Source organism: Saccopteryx leptura, chromosome 13 (genome assembly GCF_036850995.1).
Source record: "Saccopteryx leptura isolate mSacLep1 chromosome 13, mSacLep1_pri_phased_curated, whole genome shotgun sequence".
NCBI lineage: Eukaryota > Metazoa > Chordata > Mammalia > Chiroptera > Emballonuridae > Saccopteryx > Saccopteryx leptura.
The window spans coordinates 29,564,528-29,585,993 of NC_089515.1; the positions used below are offsets into that span (position 1 = coordinate 29,564,528).

General features: G+C 54.2%; 1 protein-coding gene across 2 annotated transcripts in view; it reads left to right on the forward strand.

The window, feature by feature from the left end:
• The window catches only part of CRTAC1 (cartilage acidic protein 1), a 145,863-nt gene that overhangs the window by 109,511 nt on the left and 14,886 nt on the right, over positions 1–21,466 (forward strand). For both annotated transcript variants that reach the window (XM_066355250.1, XM_066355249.1), the window contains exons 6-11: positions 7,535–7,669; positions 10,543–10,688; positions 14,054–14,190; positions 17,872–17,954; positions 18,745–18,845; positions 19,239–19,407. In XM_066355250.1, the coding sequence (XP_066211347.1) occupies positions 7,535–7,669; positions 10,543–10,688; positions 14,054–14,190; positions 17,872–17,954; positions 18,745–18,845; positions 19,239–19,407 (771 nt within the window). The remainder of the gene's footprint in view (positions 1–7,534; positions 7,670–10,542; positions 10,689–14,053; positions 14,191–17,871; positions 17,955–18,744; positions 18,846–19,238; positions 19,408–21,466) is intronic.

Sequence of the window (21,466 nt, forward strand, 5' to 3'; positions counted from 1 at the left end):
AGCCCCCTTTGTCATTTCCTTAACAACCTGTGGACATCTGGCTGACCTAGCCCAGAGCACCCCCCTGAGTCCCAGGAATGGACCCCAAATGTAAGGACCAGCCCTGGAGTTGAGCCTGACTGCGGAGGCTCTGACACGTGGCCGGCGCTCAGCTCCGGGCCAGTGCCACAGCCCCGGGAAGGGGTGAGGAAGCAGGCAGTGAGGGGCAGGGCCCTGAGCAGGCAGGGAGGGTACCGTGGCCAGATGTGCAGTCAGGGAGCCGCAGGTCCTCAGAACCAAGCCACACAACATCAATCTGCTGGACAAACCTCAAAGAACTGACCATTTTGCAAAAGAACAAAAGGAGGTCCAGGTAGGGAAAGGATTGTCCAAGGTCACACAGGAGGGTGTAGAGAAACCAGCAGGTAGAGCCCCATCCCCTGATGCCTAAGCCACCACAACCAGCTGACCTTTCTGATGACCTCCAGATTGCGAGTCCTGCTCCAGCCTCCAAGACTGGAGGGGCTGTTGAAGGAGGAAGGCCCCACACCCACCGAATGCAGCCCCAGGGGCTGGCACTCTGACTTTCATTGTGGTCCCCAGTTTTTATGGCTGAAGCAGCTGCCTGCCCTGAGGTGCCCAGCAACCCCAGAGGCGGGCCCAGGTGATGGCGCTGCCCGCACTGGCTGTCCAGCTCCTCTGGAGGGGGAGGGGAAACCTCCTCTCCAAGACTGTCAATTCCGCTAGCAGCCACCGCTCTGCTGGGTCACAGTGCCATCTAGTGGCCAACGTGCCTGCTCTCGAGGGACATGGGAGACTCAGGGCCCCTGGAGGGCTGTGTTGGGAAAGCCAGTGGTGCTGAGCCCGGCTGAGCTGAGGGAAGGCCACTCCCCCATGGCTCTGGTTCAGTGAGAATCCCAAGTCCTGACCTCGCCAGCTGCCCGCAGCCTCTGGGAGCCTGCACAGTGTGGGGAACTACCCTTCATGGGAATCCTGATGGCAGAGGCCCTGGCATGGAAGGAACCCAGAGAGGGGGAAGGTGGGGACCAAGCAGTCTGCACTGCCTCCGGGGCCCAGCGACCTTGGGCAAGTCCCTGAGCCCCTGTGAGCACCTTGCACTTGTTCTCTAGCAGAGCTGTTAAGAGGACAGGGTGGAGCCCTGGCCGGTTGGCTCAGCCGTAGAGCGTCGGCCTGGCATGCGGGGGACCCGGGTTCGATTCCCGGCCAGGGCACATAGGAGAAGCGCCCATCTGCTTCTCCACCCCCCCCCCTTCCTCTCTGTCTCTCTCGTCCCCTCCCGCAGCCAAGGCTCCATTGGAGCAAAGATGGCCTGGGCACTGGGGATGGCTCCTTGGCCTCTGCCTCAGGCGCTAGAGTGGCTCTGGTCGCGGCAGAGCATCGCCCCCTGGTGGGCAGAGCATCACCCCTGGTGGGTGTGCCGGGTGGATCCCGGTCGGGCGCATGCGGGAGTCTGTCTGACTGTCTCTCCCAGTTTCCAGCTTCAGAAAGAAAAGAAAAAAAAAAAAAAAAAGAGGACAGGGTTGAGCCAGAGTGCCAGGTGCAGACCCTGCCCCACCAGGTCTGACAGAGATGCCAGGACCCTCTGTTGGGCATTTCCTGGGTGTAGGGGCACCGTGCTGGACACAGGGGGAAGCACAAAGCAAGCAGGCCCAGCCCCCGCCCTGGGCACTCTCTGTGTGTCCCCAGGCCTGGCCTCCAGCGCTGGGCACAAACGGGGCCTCTTTGGCCCTGGCTCCGCTGGAATCATCTCTTCCCTCCTCTCTGACCCTGTCTCTCCTCGGACTCCACCCCTCCCCGGGAGCTCAGCATTTTGGCCTCACCCTATAAGGGAGCATCTGTTGGGCTGCAAGGTGGTGATTAAAGAAACCTTAAAAAAAATTTGGAAAGAAAATGAAGGTGGATTTATGATGTTGGGTGGGGAGTTTTGCTGTTGGCTGGGAGCAGTGCAGAACAAAGCGGAGGGCAGCCCTGATTTATAGGAAGTCATTATTGGAGGAGACAGAGATGCCGAAAGCCCAGCTGAGGCCTTCTGGCGGACCCTCACCAGCCTGCTCTGGGGAGGTGACCGACCGGGGTGGCCGAGTGGGGGCCACCGGGCCTCCCCGCTTCCCAGGCAGGCGCTGGCCTTGCAGTGGGAGTGCAGCCAGATCTGACAGCCAAGGACAGGCGGGCTGGAGTGCCAGGCTCCTCAGCCAGGGCCCGGGACCCCTGCCAGGGGCGCCCAGAGCCCTGAGGTGCGCAGGCTATCAGATGCATTGGATGATTGACAAAAAAGGACATGACTTTTCTTTCAAAACAAACACAGATATGCTATTACAATACAGATTCAACCTTGATACACAAATTCTTTAGCTAAAATAAAGAGATTTTTAAAAAGTCAAGCTGTGGCTGGCTGCTCTGGGCCCTGCCTCCAGAGGTACAGACGGCTCCTCTGCTGAGAGGGAACTTCAGTAGAAACCTCTGAGAGAGCACTGTGGGGAGAGTCGGGCCTGGGGCATGCGGGCGTGGGTTTGAACTTTGACCTGTCCCCTGCTGGCTGCCACCACGCCTCCCTGAGCCTCGGTTTCCTCACCTAGGAAGTGGTCAGGTGAGAGGAAAGGTGTCCAACATCTGGTACAAGACTGGACAGCAGGTGGCCAGAGGAGCTATTCCTGCGGCTCCTGTACCGCCCTCTCTCCTGAAGGCGCGCCTCCTCCTAGCCCCTCCCTGCCTGCGTGCGGCGTGCGGTGAGGATCACTGCCCTCCTGTAACCACCTGGTGCCCGAGGTGTACCACCCAGCGGACAAGTGCTGGGGCCTGTCCTCCTGCCCACCTGCCCGTGAGCACCCTGCAGGACGGGCAGGGAGGCCTGGGGGGACAGTGGGAATGGCCTGTGTGATCAACACCCTGTACACCCATAGGTTCGTCCAGAGCCCTGCCCAGCACCACATCGCTCACAGAGGTCTGGGGGGAGGGGAAGCAACACTAGCACCAACACAGCGTTATTAGAGGTTAGAACTTTCAGGAGATTTAAAATGAGAGACCCTGTTACCATCCTGCCCTTACCCTCACGCCCCTTCTCCAACACACACACACACACACTGCCCGTTCCTCCACCCCCACGTCTTCTGGCGTCTTTGCTACTCTTACAGTATCATGGATGTTCTGGGCGGCCTGCGGGACCTGCATCCACCAGCGCCACCTGCATCCACCAGCGCCATGTCTCTACCCAGCTCTGCAGACTGCTCTCACGGGTCCAGGTTCCTTGGCCGACAGGCCTCACCTGAGCCTCAGCCTTCACTGTGCTGAGTCTAGATGGGCCCAGGCTTCCACTCCCACTCGCGTTTATCCTGTGGCCCGGCCTGGAGGATGCATTGAGGAGCCTCAGAGATCTGATTCCCCACCCACCCATTTCACAGGGAGCCAGACCAAGGCCGGAAGGCACGCTTCCCAGGTTCCCGTGGCCAGAGAGGCTGTAGGGGCCGGGGAAGAACCTGGAGGCTTTTCCGTAGCTCAGAGAATCCCCCGCCTCTTGGTCTTTCGGTCCTCGGGTCCACAGTTTGGGGTGATTCAGCAACACACACTCTCTTTCCCTTCCTTGCCCCACCACCTCACGTGCCTGTGCACTGGCCCAGGTGAGGTCTGAGAGACGGGTCACCTGCACCCAAATTGGACTTGAGTCGGCATCACCCGAGTGCAGGGCTCAGAGGTTGAGGGGTGACGTTCTTGAGAGTAAATGAGGCTGCCCCATGGGGCTCGGGCCCAATGAGCAGATCATTGAAAGGGGTACCAGAAGGTGACAGAAGAGAGAGGGAGCCCTGGGGACACATTTTCCCTGTTGCTCCACCTGTCCCACCCAGCCTGGTGGGTGGAGAAAGCTTCCGCAAGGGATGGGCAGGGAGCAGCCTGCACACCCAACAGCAGAACCAGGAGGCTTTTGAAGAGATATTACTCACCCAGCAGGTGGGAAATAGTCCTAGCTAATGATTGTGTGGCACCTGACATTTTCCAAGGTACCTTCCAAAAACCAGCTGACTTAATATTTATGACAGCCCAGAGAAAGAGCTGTTATTATTCGTAGCAGTCTTTCTCTTGTGAGGAAAACCAGATGCCCAGAAAGTCCGGCGACATGCCCAGGGTCACACAGCTTGAACTTTGACCCTAGGTCTTTCCCACCACCAGTGCTGCCTCTCCAGCCCCAGACGGGGAACTGCTTGTCCCCAAGAGGACGTGCCTGCCTCAAGTATATAAGAATTCATTATGGTCAAGTGGAGTCTAACTCCCTATTGGGACATCATTATCCAAGGCCAAATAAAGATGTCCTTGACCTGGGTAGCCCCCTAAGGTGTGTGTTGCCTTAGCAAGGGGAGGACAGGGAGGGTGTGACACAGGCGGGGGAAGGCTGGGGGACGGGGACGAGGGGGAAGGCCCAGGTAAAGGTACTTGCTGAGTGAGGTACCTCTGAGTGTAGCTGTGTCAGGCTACACTTAGGGTGGGTGGATTTTATTGGTTTAAGGAAGACTTTGCAGGGTGAATTCACCTGGGAGGAGAGTTTCCCCAGTGAGGGGTGCAGACACCTGGCTGCCTCGGAGCCCAGCTTGGCCCCTCTAGCTGAGGCCGCTGGGGCCAGTGCCCAGGAGGCCAGCTCCCAAACCGTCAACTCACTTGCTCCCCAACTGTGCGGCAAACTTGCCAAGAAGGAGTTGTGGGTAACATCTCTGTTATGGTCTGATTGCCATGGCAATAAATTGTCACTAATTAGTAGTGTGGTTACCATGGCAATTTCCTAGTAATTACAGGTTACAAATGGTGCAAGGCTTCAACCCAACCCAATTAGTTAATTAGAAAGATTTAGAAATTTGTCCAAGAGGGAAATAACCTGCTTTGTAGAAAATGAAGGGAATGTGTCACAGCTTGGGAGCCAGAGGCAGAGAGGAAATTGGAGGATGCTGGAGCAGGGGAGAAAGGGTGGAGTTGCACGGCGGCGAGTCCCGGAGTCCCGCCTGGCGCTTCCAGGGGCCCGGGCCAGGCCTGGGGTTTCTCACTGATGCCTGCTACCGGGCTGGAGTCTGGCAGGACCAGGGCAGGGACAGCTGCCAACCGCCACTCGGCAGCTCCTCTCTGAACGGGCAGCAGCGGTGCCCAGGTTGCGGCCCAGCAGCCCTCCCCGCTGCTTGAGGAGAGGTGGCTGAGACCTTCCCACCCGCGCTGTGCTCTCCTAATGAAAAGCCATGTCGCGTGCCCGATAATGCTCCCCAGCAGCGTTGTGGATGTAGCGGCTTCAATTTTATGAGGCTCTGGCTCTCTGAGAGCTAATTGGATTACCTGGGAGGGAGCTGGGAGGCATGGGGCTCAGGATGTGTTGACAAGGAGCCCCACCATGAAAGCATCAATGCTGTTTGCCCTGTCCCTTCCCTCTGTCCCCAAACACTGGCCCTGGTGGGCAGGCTCCATTTATTTGCAAGAAAGGCCCAGGGATTTCCTACAAGGGCATCTCTCAGAGGACAGAAGGAGCCTGGGAACCAAGAGCACCTCCATTCCAAATTGGCACAGTCGCTTTGTGGAAACTTCTGCCATACGCAGAAGGCAGGGGAGCGCCCGACCTAGCATCACTCGGATCAACCTGAGCTCTCATTTATTTAAAAGAAGAAAAAATAAATCAAGTTCTTTTGAGCGCTCTGGTAGCTATATTTACAGCACTGAGCAGCCCTTACTGCAGCCCTTCTCTGACTTTCCTGCGCAGAGACCACGCCGGCCCCGCTGGAATGGAAGCCTGGTCAGGTCGGGCCTGAGCCTGCATGCTAACAAGCTCCCCAGCGGGGTCCCTGCCGCGGGTCCATGGACCTGACTCTGAGGAGCGAGGTGACAGGATTCACAAAGACCTTTCTTGAGAGGGTCAAGGATTCACCTGATTCTCTCAAAAACCTGGAAATGACAAAAGCACTTCACACTCTCCCCCCTTTTGCAGATGAGGGAACTAAGGCACAAAGGGTAACCCAAATCACCCAATGTCACATGGTCTTGAAAGAAGTCAAGCTGGGGCTAAAATCCATGTCCTGGTCCTGGTCAGGCTGTCTTCTGCGTGTTATTGCCTATGTTTGGGAGTGTGGCCCCCAGGGCTTTGTTTGAACCCCGCTGGCTGTGGCGGTTCGTTCAAGATGTCTTTTCTTTATTATTATTTTTTTCTCTTTTACAGAGACAGAGAGAAAGTCAGAGTGAGGGATAGACAGGGACAGACAGACAGGAGCAGAGAGAGATGAGAAGCATCAATCATCAGTTTTTCGTTGCGACGCCTTAGTTCATTGATTGCTCTTTCATATGTGCCTTGACTGCGGGCCTTCAGCAGATCAAGTAACCCCTTGCTCAAGCCAGCGACCTTGGGTCCAAGCTGGTGAGCTTTGCTCAAACCAGATGAGCCCGTGCTCAAGCTGGCGACCTCAGGGTCTCGAACCTGGGTCCTCCGCATCCCAGTCCGACACTCTATCCACTGCACCTCTGCTTGGTCAGACTTGTTCAAGATGTCTTAAGATGGGACTTGCAGACATAGGTAGCCCAAATTTGATCTTGGAGACTTCAGACTCTAATGTAGATTGGCTTTCTTTCTTTCTTTCTTTCTTTCTTTCTTTCTTTCTTTCTTTCTCTAGAAAATATGCTTCATTGGCTTTTTTCCTTTTAAACTAAAGAAACAACTCTTGTATGAACAAGCTAAGCAATATGAAGACATTCACGAAAAGGGCCAACTACCGTCTCTTCTGCCCTCCCCAAATTGTACCCCGTCCAGTAGCCAGGGCTGCTCAGGGTGTAGCCTTTCCCACTTTTCCCCAAACTCAAAAACAAGTTCGCACAAACATGTTCAGAAATATCATGTGTTTTCCTTTTAAGAAATATAAGATCACACAACATGATTACTTGGCGAATTGCTTGTTACTTAAAAATATGTCGTGGGCACTCCTCCAAGTCAATACATATGGGTCTACCCCGTCTTTTTAGTAGCTACGAATGGTTTCATCATATGGATGTAACGTACTCCAACAGGCAGTCGCTGTTGATGGACATGCAGGTTGTTCCCAGTTACTCACTATACCCAAGCAAGGGAAGCATCCTTGTACCTAGAGCTGGAAACTATTCCTGTAAGTCCTTAGAACAGGAACTTACCCCGTGTCCTGAGCAGAATATGTGTGACTCGGGGTGTGGGTAGGGTTGACAGAGAAGTCTGTGACTTGAGCACACTTTGTGGTTAGAGCTAGGTTTAGGGATTCTTGTAATTCAGCCATTCCTGTGTTCTCGGTTCATGGAATTATTCCTTTGGCACAAAATGATGTGCTCTTGCTCCTCCTTTGCCTCAGCCACAGTGTGGTCACCCTCCACTTAGATCTGTGGGACTTCCAGCCCAGCTCCAGGCTCAGGGACGCCTCTGGACGGTCAGAACCCACCCCCTCCACCAGCACCAGGCTCTTCTGAGGCACCACTAGCAAGCCTCAGAAGTAGCCACGTCCTCCACACGGAGCTGGGTCCTGGCTTCTGCCACTTACCGTGGGTCAACATCCTTCTCTAGGGGGCCGGGGAGTCAGCGTGGGCCCCATCCTCAGCAGTAGTGCCTCGGATATCTTCTGTGACAACGAGAATGGGCCCAACTTCCTCTTCCATAACCAGGGCGATGGCACCTTCGTGGACGCAGCTGCCAGTGCTGGTGAGTGTAGCCGCTGCCGGGTCCCTCGGTTCCCAAGCCCACAGGGGACTCTGGGCTGCACTGCCCGCTCTGGCATCAATCCCCAGGCCTCAGAGAGAGCAGGGCGAGTCATCCTCTGCCCCACACGGAGAAACACTGCTTGTCACCTGCAGCTGCACACTCCCCACCAAGGCTCAGGCCACAGGGGGTGTTTGCTGTGGGGGAGAGGGGGCCTGGAACTCCTGACCATTACCCATTTCCCAGCAGCTGGAATTCGCCCATGTCCCTCTGAATCCTGCTGGAGTCTCAGCATCAATTTCCCCTCCAAGGTGCCTCTCTCTATTTCCCTTCCCCACATTTATCTTAAGCATTCGATTCGATCCAATAACCATTTATTGAGCTCCTGCCAACTGTCCAGCTGGTGCTAAGAGCTGAGGTTTCTGGCCTGAATGAAGCTAAGATCACCCTCTCCCACGCTTTCACACACACACATCAGGCACTGACATTCTAGAAAGGGAAACGGATGAAGAAAGAAAGAGCTATAATAAGAAACAGGATCAAATCCACTCAAAATAGTGTTCCAGGCTCCCAGCTCTGCTCCTCTTTCTCCCTTTGTGCTCCTCCCTCATCTGCCTCAGGGCCTTTGCACCTGCTGTTCTCACTACTTCAAATACCTTCCCACTGCCACCTTTATCTGCAGAACTTCTTATTACCCTTCAACACACAGCTCCCGTGTTATCTGAAAAGCCTTTCCTGCCTCCCTCTCTGTCGCCTGGCAGAGACTGGCACTCCTTCCTGTGTTCCCACTGCCCTGCGTGAACCTCTTACTCGGGTTTTTACATTGCTGTAATAATCCCTCCGTGTCTACCAGGACTAGGCTGTGTACTGTTCATTCTTGGCATGCAGTGGTCACCCAGTAAATTTTGCTGAATGACAGAATGGACACAATAAAAGCTGATGGATGTAATCAGTCTGCCCTTCAACCACTTCTCCCAGCCCAGGCTCCCCCTGCCTTGCTAATGAATGGAAGGTTTGATTTCACCTCCTTCTTGGTGGCCTAGGGGTGAGCGCGCTGGCCTCCGGAAGGAGAGGTGAGCGGGGACTTGGAGACGTAGATCAGAGGTCTGACAAGCTCCAGCTAGTGCTGGCGGGAGCATCAGATCCCTGAGCCTGTGTCAGTCCATTTTCTGTGATAGACGAGCACCTCTTCCCCCAGCTTTCTGCTCAGAGTTCCCATTTTGAACACACACACATACCCCTACACACACACACACACACACACACACACACACACACACACAGCCAGTCGGCTCCTCATCCTGCCTCTCCCTCTCCTCCTTCCCAGGGAAAATCAAAGTTAGAGGCAGCCCCCCGCCCCCGGCCAGTCCTCCCCACCAGCTCACCCCTCCTACAGCGATCTACTCTGGCAGCAAATTTTCTCATTGCTGAAAAATCATAAGATGAAGGCAAGGTGGTAGTAGAGGAACCTAGAGGATTTGATAAGGTGTGAAAGAGAGGGAAGCAGAGGTGAGCGAGCCAGTTGGAGTGGGAGAAGGTATCAGGCGGGAGGAGAGAGGAAAGGTGCGAGGCCCATAATTGAAAGTCAGAATGATTGCAGGGGTTTAACAAGACATGTCAAGAGGGCATTCATCACCCAAACAGATGTCGCTGTGAAATGCAGCCCGGGACCGGTTATTCCCGTGAAAAGGAACCAGCTCCTTGTCAAGGGGCCTCCTAGGTAGGAGAGAAATGGGCCAACACAAAAGGCCACCGACATTAGGGCTGGGGAGCTTCGCAGAGTATTAATGGGTTATTAATCCTGGAGGCTGGAGGCCACCCCCATGTCATGGCAAAGCCTGGGTCTCACTGCTTCCCCTCCCCCACCCCCACCCCATCCTTCAGCTCCTTCTCTTCTCCAAGGGGATGCTCAGCCTCCAGGGTCCTTGGGGTCACCCCACCTTCTCCTGGCTCCCATCCTCAGGATCCTTGTGTTTGCAGTTGGGTCTGTGACCCCCTACTCCCCATTTTATTGTCCCATCGCCTGGTGGCTCTGAGAGCCTAAAGACCAACGGCAATTGTCCCCTGAAAGAGTCAGCCTGGGTGTTTGGGGCTGGGCTGCGTCCACTACCTGTCAGCTCTGCACTTGGCCCAGGGAATGTGTCTGCCTTGGGCAGCCGAGAGGTCAGACCACCCCTTTGGGCAAAGCCACCCTCCATCCTCCCCCAGGACTAGCTCAGTGCCACTGACCACTAGCAGATGCAGGGACAGCACAAGCAACTGACATTGGACACACCAGCTTCCCTTCCCAGATCTCACAAGGCACTCTGTGGGTTTCTCTGTCACGGTGCGTTATTTCCTCTGCTGTCACCAGCGTCCCCAGTTGCCTTCTGGTAAATTATTTATGTCTCTTTATTTATTCAGTAAGTATTTACTGAAAGCTGCTAAGTCACCACAGGCACTGAGATAGATACTGTGTGAACACAGGTGAATAAGAAGACAGTCTCTGACTTCACGGAGCCTAAGGTCTCGTAGAAAAACCAACCCTAAACAAGTAAACCCCCAAGGAATGTAATTATGCACATGATCTGCACGATGAAGGAAGAGAATGGGGGGCTGTTGGTGTGAATAGTAGGGTGAGTGGGAGGGGATGCTTTCATGGGAGTGGTCAGGGAAGGCTTCCCTGAGGCGGTGACATTGTGGCTAAAGCAGAAGCAAAATAAGGAGCTAGGGAACTAAGACCCAGGAAAAGAGCATTCCAGGAGGAGAGAGCAGCTTGAGCAAAGGCCCAGAAGCTAGAAAGAGCTTGGTTCGTTTGAGGAATGAAAGGAACATGGGTGGCCAGTGCTGAGGAATAAAAGGGGCGTGGCCCTGAGCGCTCCTGCCTCTCCTCCCAGGTGTGGACGACCCCCACCAGCATGGGCGAGGTGTCGCCCTGGCAGACTTCAACCGTGACGGCAAAGTGGACATCGTCTACGGCAACTGGAATGGTCCCCACCGCCTCTATCTGCAGATGAGCGCCCACGGGAAGGTCCGCTTTCGGGTAAGAAGGGGCCTTTCCCTCCCACCATCCTCACTTGGGCCACCAGCACTGTGAGTGGCCCTGGCAGGTCCTAGGACTGCAGCCCCGGTCTCTGCCCTCCCACCAGGCTGAGAAGGACTGTGGCTTTGCAGAGTGCGGGGGTGGGGTGGGGAGCCACAGGGAAGATAACATGTGGCCGAGGAGGACAACAGCCTCCCACAAGGTGGGTAGAGCAAAGAAGGTTCTGTGAGGGGCACTTTATTCTCTGGATGGGGCGTTTTACCTGGTGACTTCTGGAAAACCTGATCTGTAGCCGGGCCGAGCTTTGCAAATTGAGGTTCGGGCCAAGGGCACCACCGCGAATGCAGGTGTAGGGAAGATTGAGGTCACAGAGATACAACAGCTGCCCCTAAGGACAAATGGCAGAGGGTGGGCAAAACCCTCTCTGTCCCCTCTTGAGCTGTCAATAGACTGTGATGCCAATAATTCTTCAAAGGGGCTGTTTGGTGACAGTAACGGAGGGGCCACCAGCCTGAGGAGCCTGAGTTTGGGGCTTTCTCAAGAAAGGCGAAGGAGGGCAGTGAATGGTTGAAGCTGACCTCAGGGAGGTGGGACTGTGCTGGAGCCCCTGGGTCTTTCAAAAACCCCCAAGGGGCCCTGGCCGGTTGGCTCAGCGGTAGAGCATCAGCCTGGTGTGCGGGGGACCCGGGTTCGATTCCCGGCCAGGGCACATAGGAGAAGCGCCCATTTGCTTCTCCACCCCTCCCCCTCTCCTTCCTCTCTGTCTCTCTCTTCCCCTCCCGCAGCCGAGGCTCCATTGGAGCAAAGATGGCCCAGGTGCTGGGGATGGCTCCTTGGCCTCTGCCCCAGGCGCTAGAGTGGCTCTGGTCGCGGCACAGCGATGCCCTGGAGGGGCAGAGCATCGCCCCCTGGTGGGCGTGCCAGGTGGATCCCGGTCGGGCGCATGCGGGAGTCTGTCTGACTGTCTCTCCCCATTTCCAGCTTCAGAAAAAATACAAAAAAAACCCAAGGGAGTAAGAGAGGTCCAGGTTTGCCTGAGGTTTGATGGTTCCAGGGAAGTCTCCAGGAACCTTGTGTCTGGGTACAACCACCTGCCCCACAGGCACTGCCTGGGGGCACTCAGCTGTGCTGTCCTGCAGGGGCCTGAAGGCAGGCTCCCTGGGTGGGGAGGAGGTATGCCCTGAGCCAGGGCCACAGGTCCTGGGATCATGGATGATTTTCATCTTTATCCAGCTTTTTGTTCTAACCCAAGTTCTCAAGCAGCAGCAGTTCTGCCCCCAGCCGGACACTGAACAATGTCTTCTTGATTGTCACAAATGGGAAAGAGGGTGCTACTGACATCCAGTGTGGTGAGGCCAGGGGTGCTGCTCAACGCCCTACAATGCGCAGGACAGCTCCACCGCAGAGGATGGCCCAGCCCCAGGGTCAGTGTGCCGGGGGTGAGGAGCCCTGCTAACCCTCCCGATGGCTCCTGCCCAGAGCTCACAGGAGCAATAACAATAATAGACGCCCTATTTATCAAGTGCCCTCCATGTGCCAGGAACTGCGCTAAGCGCTTTACATACATTATCTTGGAAGCTCAGGCATCCAGTGGGGCAGCCCCACGGGGGCTATGCAGGTTTCCATTTTTACAGGATCAATAGAATAATAACGAGTTAGAGGTCCTGAGGCCTCTTTGTTCCCCAGCCCGAAAGGCCCTACTTAGCCCTCTGTGGCCAGTTGGACAGCCTCTTAATGAGTCTCATTCCTGAGCTGATAGGTCAACCTCCCTCCTCAGCCTCCCCAGAACGGGCAGCTCACCAGCTGTCCCAGGCGAGCTTATTCCTGCAGCCAATGGACAGGGCCTGCAGTTCAAGGCCCAGGGGCAGGGCCAGGCCGAGGGGCAGAGGGACACCCCCAGAAACACCACTGTGCCCTTCCCAGCCCTCTCCACATGGGCCCTGGGGTTTAGACAGGCTCCCAGGGTCTAAAGGTCACCCTACACAGCTCTCCTGTTTCAAAGGCAAGTCCCACACCTGGAACCCTTTGCCAGGTCCACTGAGACCCCTGTTCATACTTTGGGACCTCAGGGTCCCAGCTGGACTGTCATGGGTCTGGGGTCTCCCCTGGGCCCTGGACAACCATCTATCTATGCAGCCCCCCAAAGCAAATGTCATTTTAAATTCTTTTTTTTTTTTTCATTTTTCCAAAACTGGAAACGGGAAGGCAGTCAGACAGACTCCCGCATGTGCCCGACCGGGATCCACCCGGCACGCCCACCAGGGGGCGATGCTCTGCTCCTCTGGGGCGTCGCTCTGTTGCATCCAGAGCCATTCTAGCACCTGAGGCAGAGGCCACAGAGCTGTCCTCAGTGCCCGGGCCATCTTTGCTCCAATGGAGCCTCGGCTGCAGGAAGGGAAGAGAGAGATAGAGAGGAAGGAGAGGGGGAGGGGTGGAGAAGCAGATGGGCACTTCTCCTGTGTGCCCTGGCCAGGAATCGAACCTGGGACTCCTGCACGCCAGGCCGACGCTCCACCGCTGAGCCAACTGGCCAGGGCCACAAATGTCATTTTAAAAAAATCAAAACAATGTAAGGATAACAGAGGCAGCAAAAACATTTGCAAAGAGGCCTCTGCCACCTTCCATGAGGCTGGAGCATGGGCCAGGCCAGACTGCCGGTGAACTGTCTCGTGCATGTCACATGCAGCCTCACAACCTGGGCTGCTATTACTATTCCCGTGTTTCTGATGAAGAAAGTGGGATCCGAGGGGTTCAGTGACTTGCCTGAGATCACATAGCTCATCAGCAGAGAAACCTATTATTCAAATGCACAGCCCTTTCCTGCATCCACCCGGCTCTGACTCTCACTAAGACGGAGTCAGGATGTGTACTCGGAAGGGTCTATCCAGCATCTGGAATCAGAAGCCTTGGCCATGGCCCTACTCACTAGCTATGACTATGGGCAATTCTCCTTCCTCTCCGGGACTCAGTTACCTCACCTGTGAAATGGGGATGCTAATGTCTGTGCTTCCTCCAGTGAGGGATGGGAGGCCTACATCTGATCCCAGTTGGGAACAGCCGCGTGCTTCACATGTGTGAATGGGGACCGTCCCTCTTACCTCCTTTTTCTACAAGCAGCCTGAAGTTTCTGTGGTCCTAAATGCAACCCTCCAGGTCCCTTGCTGGGAGGTGAGAGAGGAGGCGTTAGGTTGAGCTGTGTTATCTTTGCTGACCACACACACACACACACACACACACACACACACACACACACACATACACACGCGCGCGCACACACACGGGCGCGCGCACGGGGACTCAGCGCCTTACCCACTCCTACGCTCCCACCTGTCTGTCTGCTGACCTGCAGCCCTCTCTCCTCCCAGGACATCGCCTCACCCAAGTTCTCCATGCCCTCCCCTGTTCGCACAGTCATCGCCGCCGACTTGGACAATGACCAGGAGCTGGAGATCTTCTTCAACAACTTTGCCCACCGAAGCTCCTCCGCCAACCGCCTCTTCCGGTAGACGCTTCCGCTTGGCTCGTGACCACTCGCCCTTCCTCCCTGACAGCCGAGGGGCAGGGAGGAAGGTGTAGGACCCCAAAGGGGAGTTCCAAGGGCTGAGGTGGAAGAAGGGACCCTGATAGAGGAACAGAGAGGAGGGGAGGACGGAGGGGGAGCGAGAGGCTGCAGGGACAGAGGGTGAATTCTGGGCAGGAGGCGGGCCTCCTGATATTGGGGTACCAGGGGCAGAGGATATGGCTGGAAGTGTGCCCCAGAAGCCAAGCTCCACAGGATAGAAGTCTCCACTGCCACACACAGCGGTTCCAGAGTCGAATCTGTCTAGGCACACCGGGGTCAAGCAAATACAGGCCAGTTTATTGGCTGCAGGACTCCTCAGAGCATTTAACCATAGGTATTTTTTAGTTTCCAAAAGGTGGATGAAATATTCCAAATAGATTTGGCCACACTTTTTTCCAAGATTTTTCTCTTGGGATTGGTGCTCTGCAAGACACCCTTTGGGAAATGCTGGACAAGACAATGAATGGTAGGCAAGTAAAAAGGAGAAGCTGAGTGGAAGAAATCTGCAAACATCTGGGCATCATATCTGGGGAGGAAGAACTGGGAGGCAACACTTGTCTGGGGGAGTTCGGAAGTGGTTGGCATCAGAACCACCCAGTGCTTACGTAAAGTGGAGTCCCAGGGCCGCCTTGATCTCCTGAACAGAATCTCAGGAGGTAAAGCCCAGGAACCTCTACTTTAAACAAGTGCATGAAGCACCAGGCATAAAGTTTAAGAACCACATAAAGTTGGGTAACAAACCTCAGAATCCATGTGGCATTGAGATGGCCCTGTTCCTGACATGCTAATGGGGCTCAGGACCAGGTGGAGAGGATAGGGTGGGCCAGGGGCCTTGGGTTCAGGAACTGGGCCAGAACACCAGCTGGGCTCCCCATCCCCTCCTCCAGGAGGGCCCCAACTATTAATAAAAGGTGAGAACTGTGACTAAGTGTGTTTAAACTATAATTATTAACAAAGCATCAATCCTGACTGAATGGAATCACCCCCCGAAGGCACCAGATTTACTAATTAGGAGCCTTGCAAAAAGCTTATTCACAACTTCCAGATTAATTGCAGAAGATCAATTGCTTGTTAGCAGAGACACTGCTTTCCTTCTCTGGCTAATAAAGTGTCACTTGCCAGGGCCCCTGATCACCAAAGAGCATAGTGCTCTCATCTCTGTGGCCCAAAAACCCAGACACCACCCCTGTCTACCTGCCTGCCTGCCTAGCCCCGTCAAACCTCCTGGCCTTCCTCTGGGCCACCCCAAGGGCTGGCTGGCACAGGGCTGTCCTTAGACAGTGTCATCATGCAGTTGCCCCATGAGTTAGTGTGTTTGCTTTTATGCAGCTGCAGTGGAAGCCACTTCCCAGGTACATGGCTGTGCCCCAAGTCCCTGTGGCAGATGGCTGGGTCTTCAGCAGGCAACTAAGCACCCCTTCCAGCTGCCAACTCTGAAAGTTTAGCCCCCACCTGTCTCTGTCGCTGAATGGAACATGGTGGGCTCCTTGTAGGAGGTACTGGAGAGGCAAAGCTTCCCTGTGCTCAAGTCTGCAAGTCCTATAGTGATGCTTAGATTGACCAGGGAATGCACCATCCAAACTGGATGCTTAGTGAGAGTGTGATGGGACCCTATTAATAATGGAAAGATAACAGGCATCAACTGGGACATGCTTGGTCACAGCACTTATCCATCTAAAAGTGCCTCTGACCTCCTTATCTCTCTACCCTATGCCACCCCTGCGCTCTCCAGGGGATTCCTGTACCCACCTCCAGCCCTCTCCTTATGTCTAGTCCTGCCCAGCAAGCAGTTGAAAATGCAAATCTGGCTGCACCCTTCTTCCACTTGAAACCTTTTTAAAGCCTTCTCTTTGACACACTCCACGCCTACCAGTTTGCCCCAGCCTCCACGCTCTCCACTTCCCCATTTACAACCAAGCACCAGGCACCCCCGTTTCTTCCAGTTCTGAGCTGTGCCAGGCCTGGCCCCTCATGGTGTCTACACCCTCTGCCTCACTCCTTCATCTGAGTGACCTGTACTCACTCAGGATGCTTGTCTCAGCTGAGTTAGCCCTTCCTCCAGGAAGCCTGCCCTGGTTCCCCAAATCTGGATGAGCTTGCCCAGTTCTGCCCTCCCCTCAGTCGCACTTCTCCCTGTCAGCCTTCAGAACTCTGCCTGAGACTCCCCGTCATCACGTGTCCTGAGCTCCCCCTACCTTCCCGATGCACACCTTAGTCTCAGGCCCCCACGCAGTGCCCGGCACACACAAGTGGCTGCAGAAGAACATGCTCAGCGGATACATAAGTGCAGTGGAACTGCTTGGTTTTCTCCTTAGGAAAACCCTTAACTGCCTTGTCACCTGAACCAAAGGGTTTCTCTGCCCAGCTGTGGCAGAGTGTGCAGGACCCAAGTGCTCAAAAGGACTGTGGGTATCAGCAGGCTGAGGCATACATACCTCCAGCAGGTGTGCACACGGCCAAGGGAGGCCGGGCACGCTGCCCACTTCCCAGACTGCACATGTGGCTGTGCTCAGCACAGATGCCCTGTGTGGACAGAGGACATCTCTCAGGGTCCGTCAACACCCTGCAGTTTTGCCAACACTCTCTGCCATCCAGCCCCCATAGGTTCCAGCTCAGGGGACCCCAGTCCCCTTCTGAGAGCATTGGCCACACCACAGCTTTCTAGTGACTCTGTGATCTGGGCAAACAACAACAGTCACTTACCATATGTGTGCATGGGGAGGGGGGTGACACAGATGGCCCTGGCCCTCTGTTTTCCCCCAGCATTGCTCACACACCGAGGACAGGGCACCCCAAAACTGGAAAAATGTCATGAGTGAGAAGAATTAGAGAGGAAAGCTCATGGCTGGCAGCAGCAGTCAGCATGGAGAAAGAATAGGACTTTCACAGTGGCCTTTTCTGGAGCAAATATTACTGTGATTCAGTGTTCAAAATAGACAGAACCCCTGCAACCCAAAGGACCCTTTTCCTCCCTTTGCCTCTGGAACTCACCCACATGTCCCACAGATGTGTGCTTGGAGCCCTCTGAGAGCCAGGCTCTATGTTAGATGCTGTGGTAGATGCAAAGATGAATAAAACATGGGCCCGGCCTGCAAAGAGCTCGCAGTCTAACTGGGGAGATAAGACACATTCATACAGAGCTTTTGACACAAGGTAGAAAGTGATAAGGGCAGAGCAGGAAGGCATTGCCTCCAGCAGGGCAGTTGGAGAACTCGGGGGAGGTGGCATTTGAGTGGAGTTTGAACCCTGGGTCCCACCCAGAACATGGAAACCTAGGGCCAGTGGAAGGAAAGTGAAGGCCATTTGAAGGTAGCTGGGTCCTTGCCCATTCTCCATCCATCAACTGCCCTTTCCCAGACCGTCTATAATTCATCCATTAGGAAAGGAAAAATCAATGTTTACCAAGAGAAATGAAAAAAACACAAGACGAGAACAGGCAGGGCGGAGACAGGGTCTGTGGACAGAGTGGCTCAGTAGGCTGCAGGTCCAGCCCATGCTCAGTGGGATCCGGGGGCGCCCAAGGGACAGCCTGAAATAAACAAATAGCCCTCTAGGTCCAGGTGCCCGAGAGGCCCTCGCCAGCTAGTCACCCATCTGTGAATGGCATGTCTTCTCCTACAGTGTCATCCGCAGGGAACACGGTGACCCCCTCATTGAGGAGCTCAATCCTGGTGATGCCTTGGAGCCTGAGGGCCGGGGCACAGGTGAGGGCACCTAAGGGCTCAGCCCGCCCATACCCGGGGGCGAGGGCGGGAAGAATGGGTCAGCCAGTTCCACCATAGGGCACCTCCTAAGCTGAGGGCTGAGACCCTAGGGCAGGGCGAGAGTGGCAACGGAGGAGCCCCTGAAAGGGCCCCGGCAGGAAGCAGAGGAGGGGATGGTCCATTCTGCCAGTCCCAGGGCAGCCGGGGGTGGGGCTCGGAATTGGTGGGCAGTAGTTTCTCTGGTCATGGCTTGCTGGGTGGGACTAGAAAGGAGAGGCTGGGGGGTCCTGAAGTCTAACCCCTCCCCTTTGGGCGTTCAACCTGGTATCAGAGAGAGCACTGGATTAGGAGTTCCCAGACCTAGTCCTGCCATTGCCTCGATGGTGTTCCTGGAAAAGTTAGTTCATCTGGGTCTTGTTCTTCACATCCATAAAATAGGGCTAATCTCTTTAAGGTGTAGTGAGGCCAAAAGGAAACTGCGTATACGCAAATATTTGATAAAGCGACAAAAACTACAAATCTAAAAAGGGTATATATGAGAAAGAAATCCTCATGGCCTGAATAACTAGCACCCACCATGCCCATGCAGAGTCCCGGGGAAGGAAAGGGAACCCTCTTCCGGGAATTCATATTATGAGGTGGCTGTTAGAAACGGGGGACCCGGGCTTCCAACCTCCGTGTCCTTCCCCACGCCTCGCCCACGCAGGGCTGTGGACTTGGCGCTGGGCGGGAGGCCCCGCCCCTGTGGGTCTCCTGGCCAATGACCAGAGCGAAATCTGCGTTGTTGCAGGGGGCGTGGTGACAGACTTCGACGGAGACGGCATGCTGGACCTCATCTTGTCGCACGGAGAATCCATGGCTCAGCCACTGTCCGTCTTCCGGGGGAATCAGGTGTGCAGGACCTCGGGGCTCAGAAGCCCAGCCTGGTGCGCTCCCTGGGCCCAGGGTGGGTGAGGGCGGAGGAGCCCACGGTTCGTGCCAGGAAATGGAAAGAGATTCCCAGCAGCACAGTAAACCTCCCAGAAGGGCCGCCTCCCTGGAGAAGCCCTCTGTCCCTCGGCCTCCCGTGGGCACCTCTCTAAACACTGTTCTGAGTCTGTTGGTGTCCCTCCTCTTTTCCAGTGTTTCTCTTTCCAAACTTCAGCCATTCTGAAGTTTCACTCACCTTCCCTGTCAGCTTCCTCCTCTCTTTTCCCTCTGCCCCTCTTCTTCTCTTCCCCTTTCTCCCTCTCTGCCCACCTCTGCCCACCCTGCTGATTGATGCCCAGCCTTCCCTCCCTACAGGGCTTCAGCAATAACTGGCTTCGAGTGGTGCCTCGGACCCGGTTTGGGGCTTTCGCCAGGGGAGCGAAGGTCGTGCTCTACACCAAGAAGAGCGGGGCCCACCTGAGGATCATCGACGGAGGCTCGGGCTACCTGTGCGAGATGGAGCCTGTGGCACACTTTGGTTTGGGTGAGTCAGGGCCGGGGAGAGGGTGGGCAATGAGCTTTCGACAGGACAGTGGGTCCTGAAACTGCATCTTGAATCATTCATGCTGAGTGATGCAGGACTCAGCTCGAGCACCTCCTGGGTACCACATTGTTGCCATGGTGATGGCAGACCGGCTAGTGGAGGCAACCCTGCTCTGACGTGGGCCTGCACTCAGGAGGCAGGTTCTAGTGCACCGCCCTTTATAGGGTCCCCACCCCAGCGTCTCTGTCAAATTGTTCGCCTTGGGGTCAAAGTATTTGATTCTCCATTTTTCCAGGCTGTGGCCTTGTTCTTCAAACACCGGCCTGCACCAAACTCATCCAACCCAGCTATTTCCCTGGCCTCTTGAGAGTTGGCTCGGTGATTAAAGTGTCTCACCGAACCCCTGGTGACCACAGCAAACAGTGGCAAGGATGCAGAGAAACTGGAACTCATACATTGCTGGAAGGCATGTAAAATGGTACAGCTATTCTGGAAAATACTTTGGCAGTTCTTTTAAAAACAAAAACCTAAACACACAACTGCTATCAGACCCAGCAATTGCACTCCTGGGGATTTATCCCAGATGAATGGAAACTTATGTCCACAGAAAATATCTATACAAGATTGTTCATAGCAGTTTTATCTGTAATAGCCAAACTGGAAACAACCTAGATGCCCTTCAATAAGTTAACGGTTCAGCAAACTGTGGTCTATCCACACCATGGACTATTACTCAGCTATAAAAAGGAATGAACTATTGACACACAAAACAACTTGGATAGCTCTCAAGGGCATTATGGTGAGTGGGGGGGGGGGGGAGGCCAATCTCAGAAAGTCACATACTGTTGATTCCATTTATATAACATTCTTAAGATGACAAAATTGTAGGGATTGAACATAGATCAGCGGTTGCTGGGGAGTAGAAATGGTGGAAGGGAGAGAGGTGTGTGGGACTAGAAGGGGCTGGCCCAAGGGACATCTTGGTGGTTATGAAATGCTTCTGTATCTTGACTGTGGTTATAGTTACTCAAATCTGCACATGTGATAAAATGACATAGAGCTACCCACACACCTTGTACCAACATCCATTTCCTGGATTTGACCTTGTGCTACAGTTCCGGAAGATGTAACCATTGGGGGAAACCAGATGAAAAGTACACAGGGTCTCTCTGTACTGTCTTTGCAACTTCCTGTGTGTGACTCTGTAATTATTTCAAAGTAAAACATTTTTAAAGAAATGCATTAAGGGATGGACTTAGGAAAAGAAAATTCTAAAAAGGCCTTCTTCAGGAGGAAGGGCAATAATGGAAAAAGATGTTGAGGTACACTGGGGGTGGGGAGGGATCCAAGAATGTCTTTACAGAAACACAATGGTTAAGAAATCGTTTGAATCAAATACAGCGAGGTTCAAAATCAGACACCTTCCCCCGTGTGTTAACACCTCGTGAGGTGGTATAACATTAACAATAAAAAGAATAGACAGTATGCCCTCAAATTAATAAATATATATGTATATGTTAAGATTATTCACACAGCATATGTCTATAGAAAAAACTGAAAGAAAATTGCAAAAAGTGTGAATAATGATTCTGCTGAGTGGATAAACTAGTATGGTAACTCTTATCCTAGGCACAGTGGCCCTTCGCTCTTCCTATTTGCGCTATCCTCACGACTACCCTGTGAGATGGGCATTATTTATCCCCATTTTACAAGTGGGAAAACTGAGGCTAAAACAATTAAGAAACCTGTTCAACCAAGATCCTATCATAGGGAAATGGCAGGGATGGGATTCAAATCCAGACCTGCCTTACTAGGTGATTTTTTTTCTTCCATTTCTTTTTTATGTGTGTGTGTGTGTGTGTGTTTTCTGATTTTTAGAGGAAACACATAATTTTTATGCAATCTGAAAAATAAGCATAAATATTTAGGGGACCCAAGGCTGGGTTATTTGAAGGTGTCCTTGGGCTAGTCCACCCTGGATGGGTTTGCTGGTTATCGGAGCGTTTATCACTTTGAAGGCAGCCATTTGTTATGCTGGCCATAAAAGTACCGGATGACT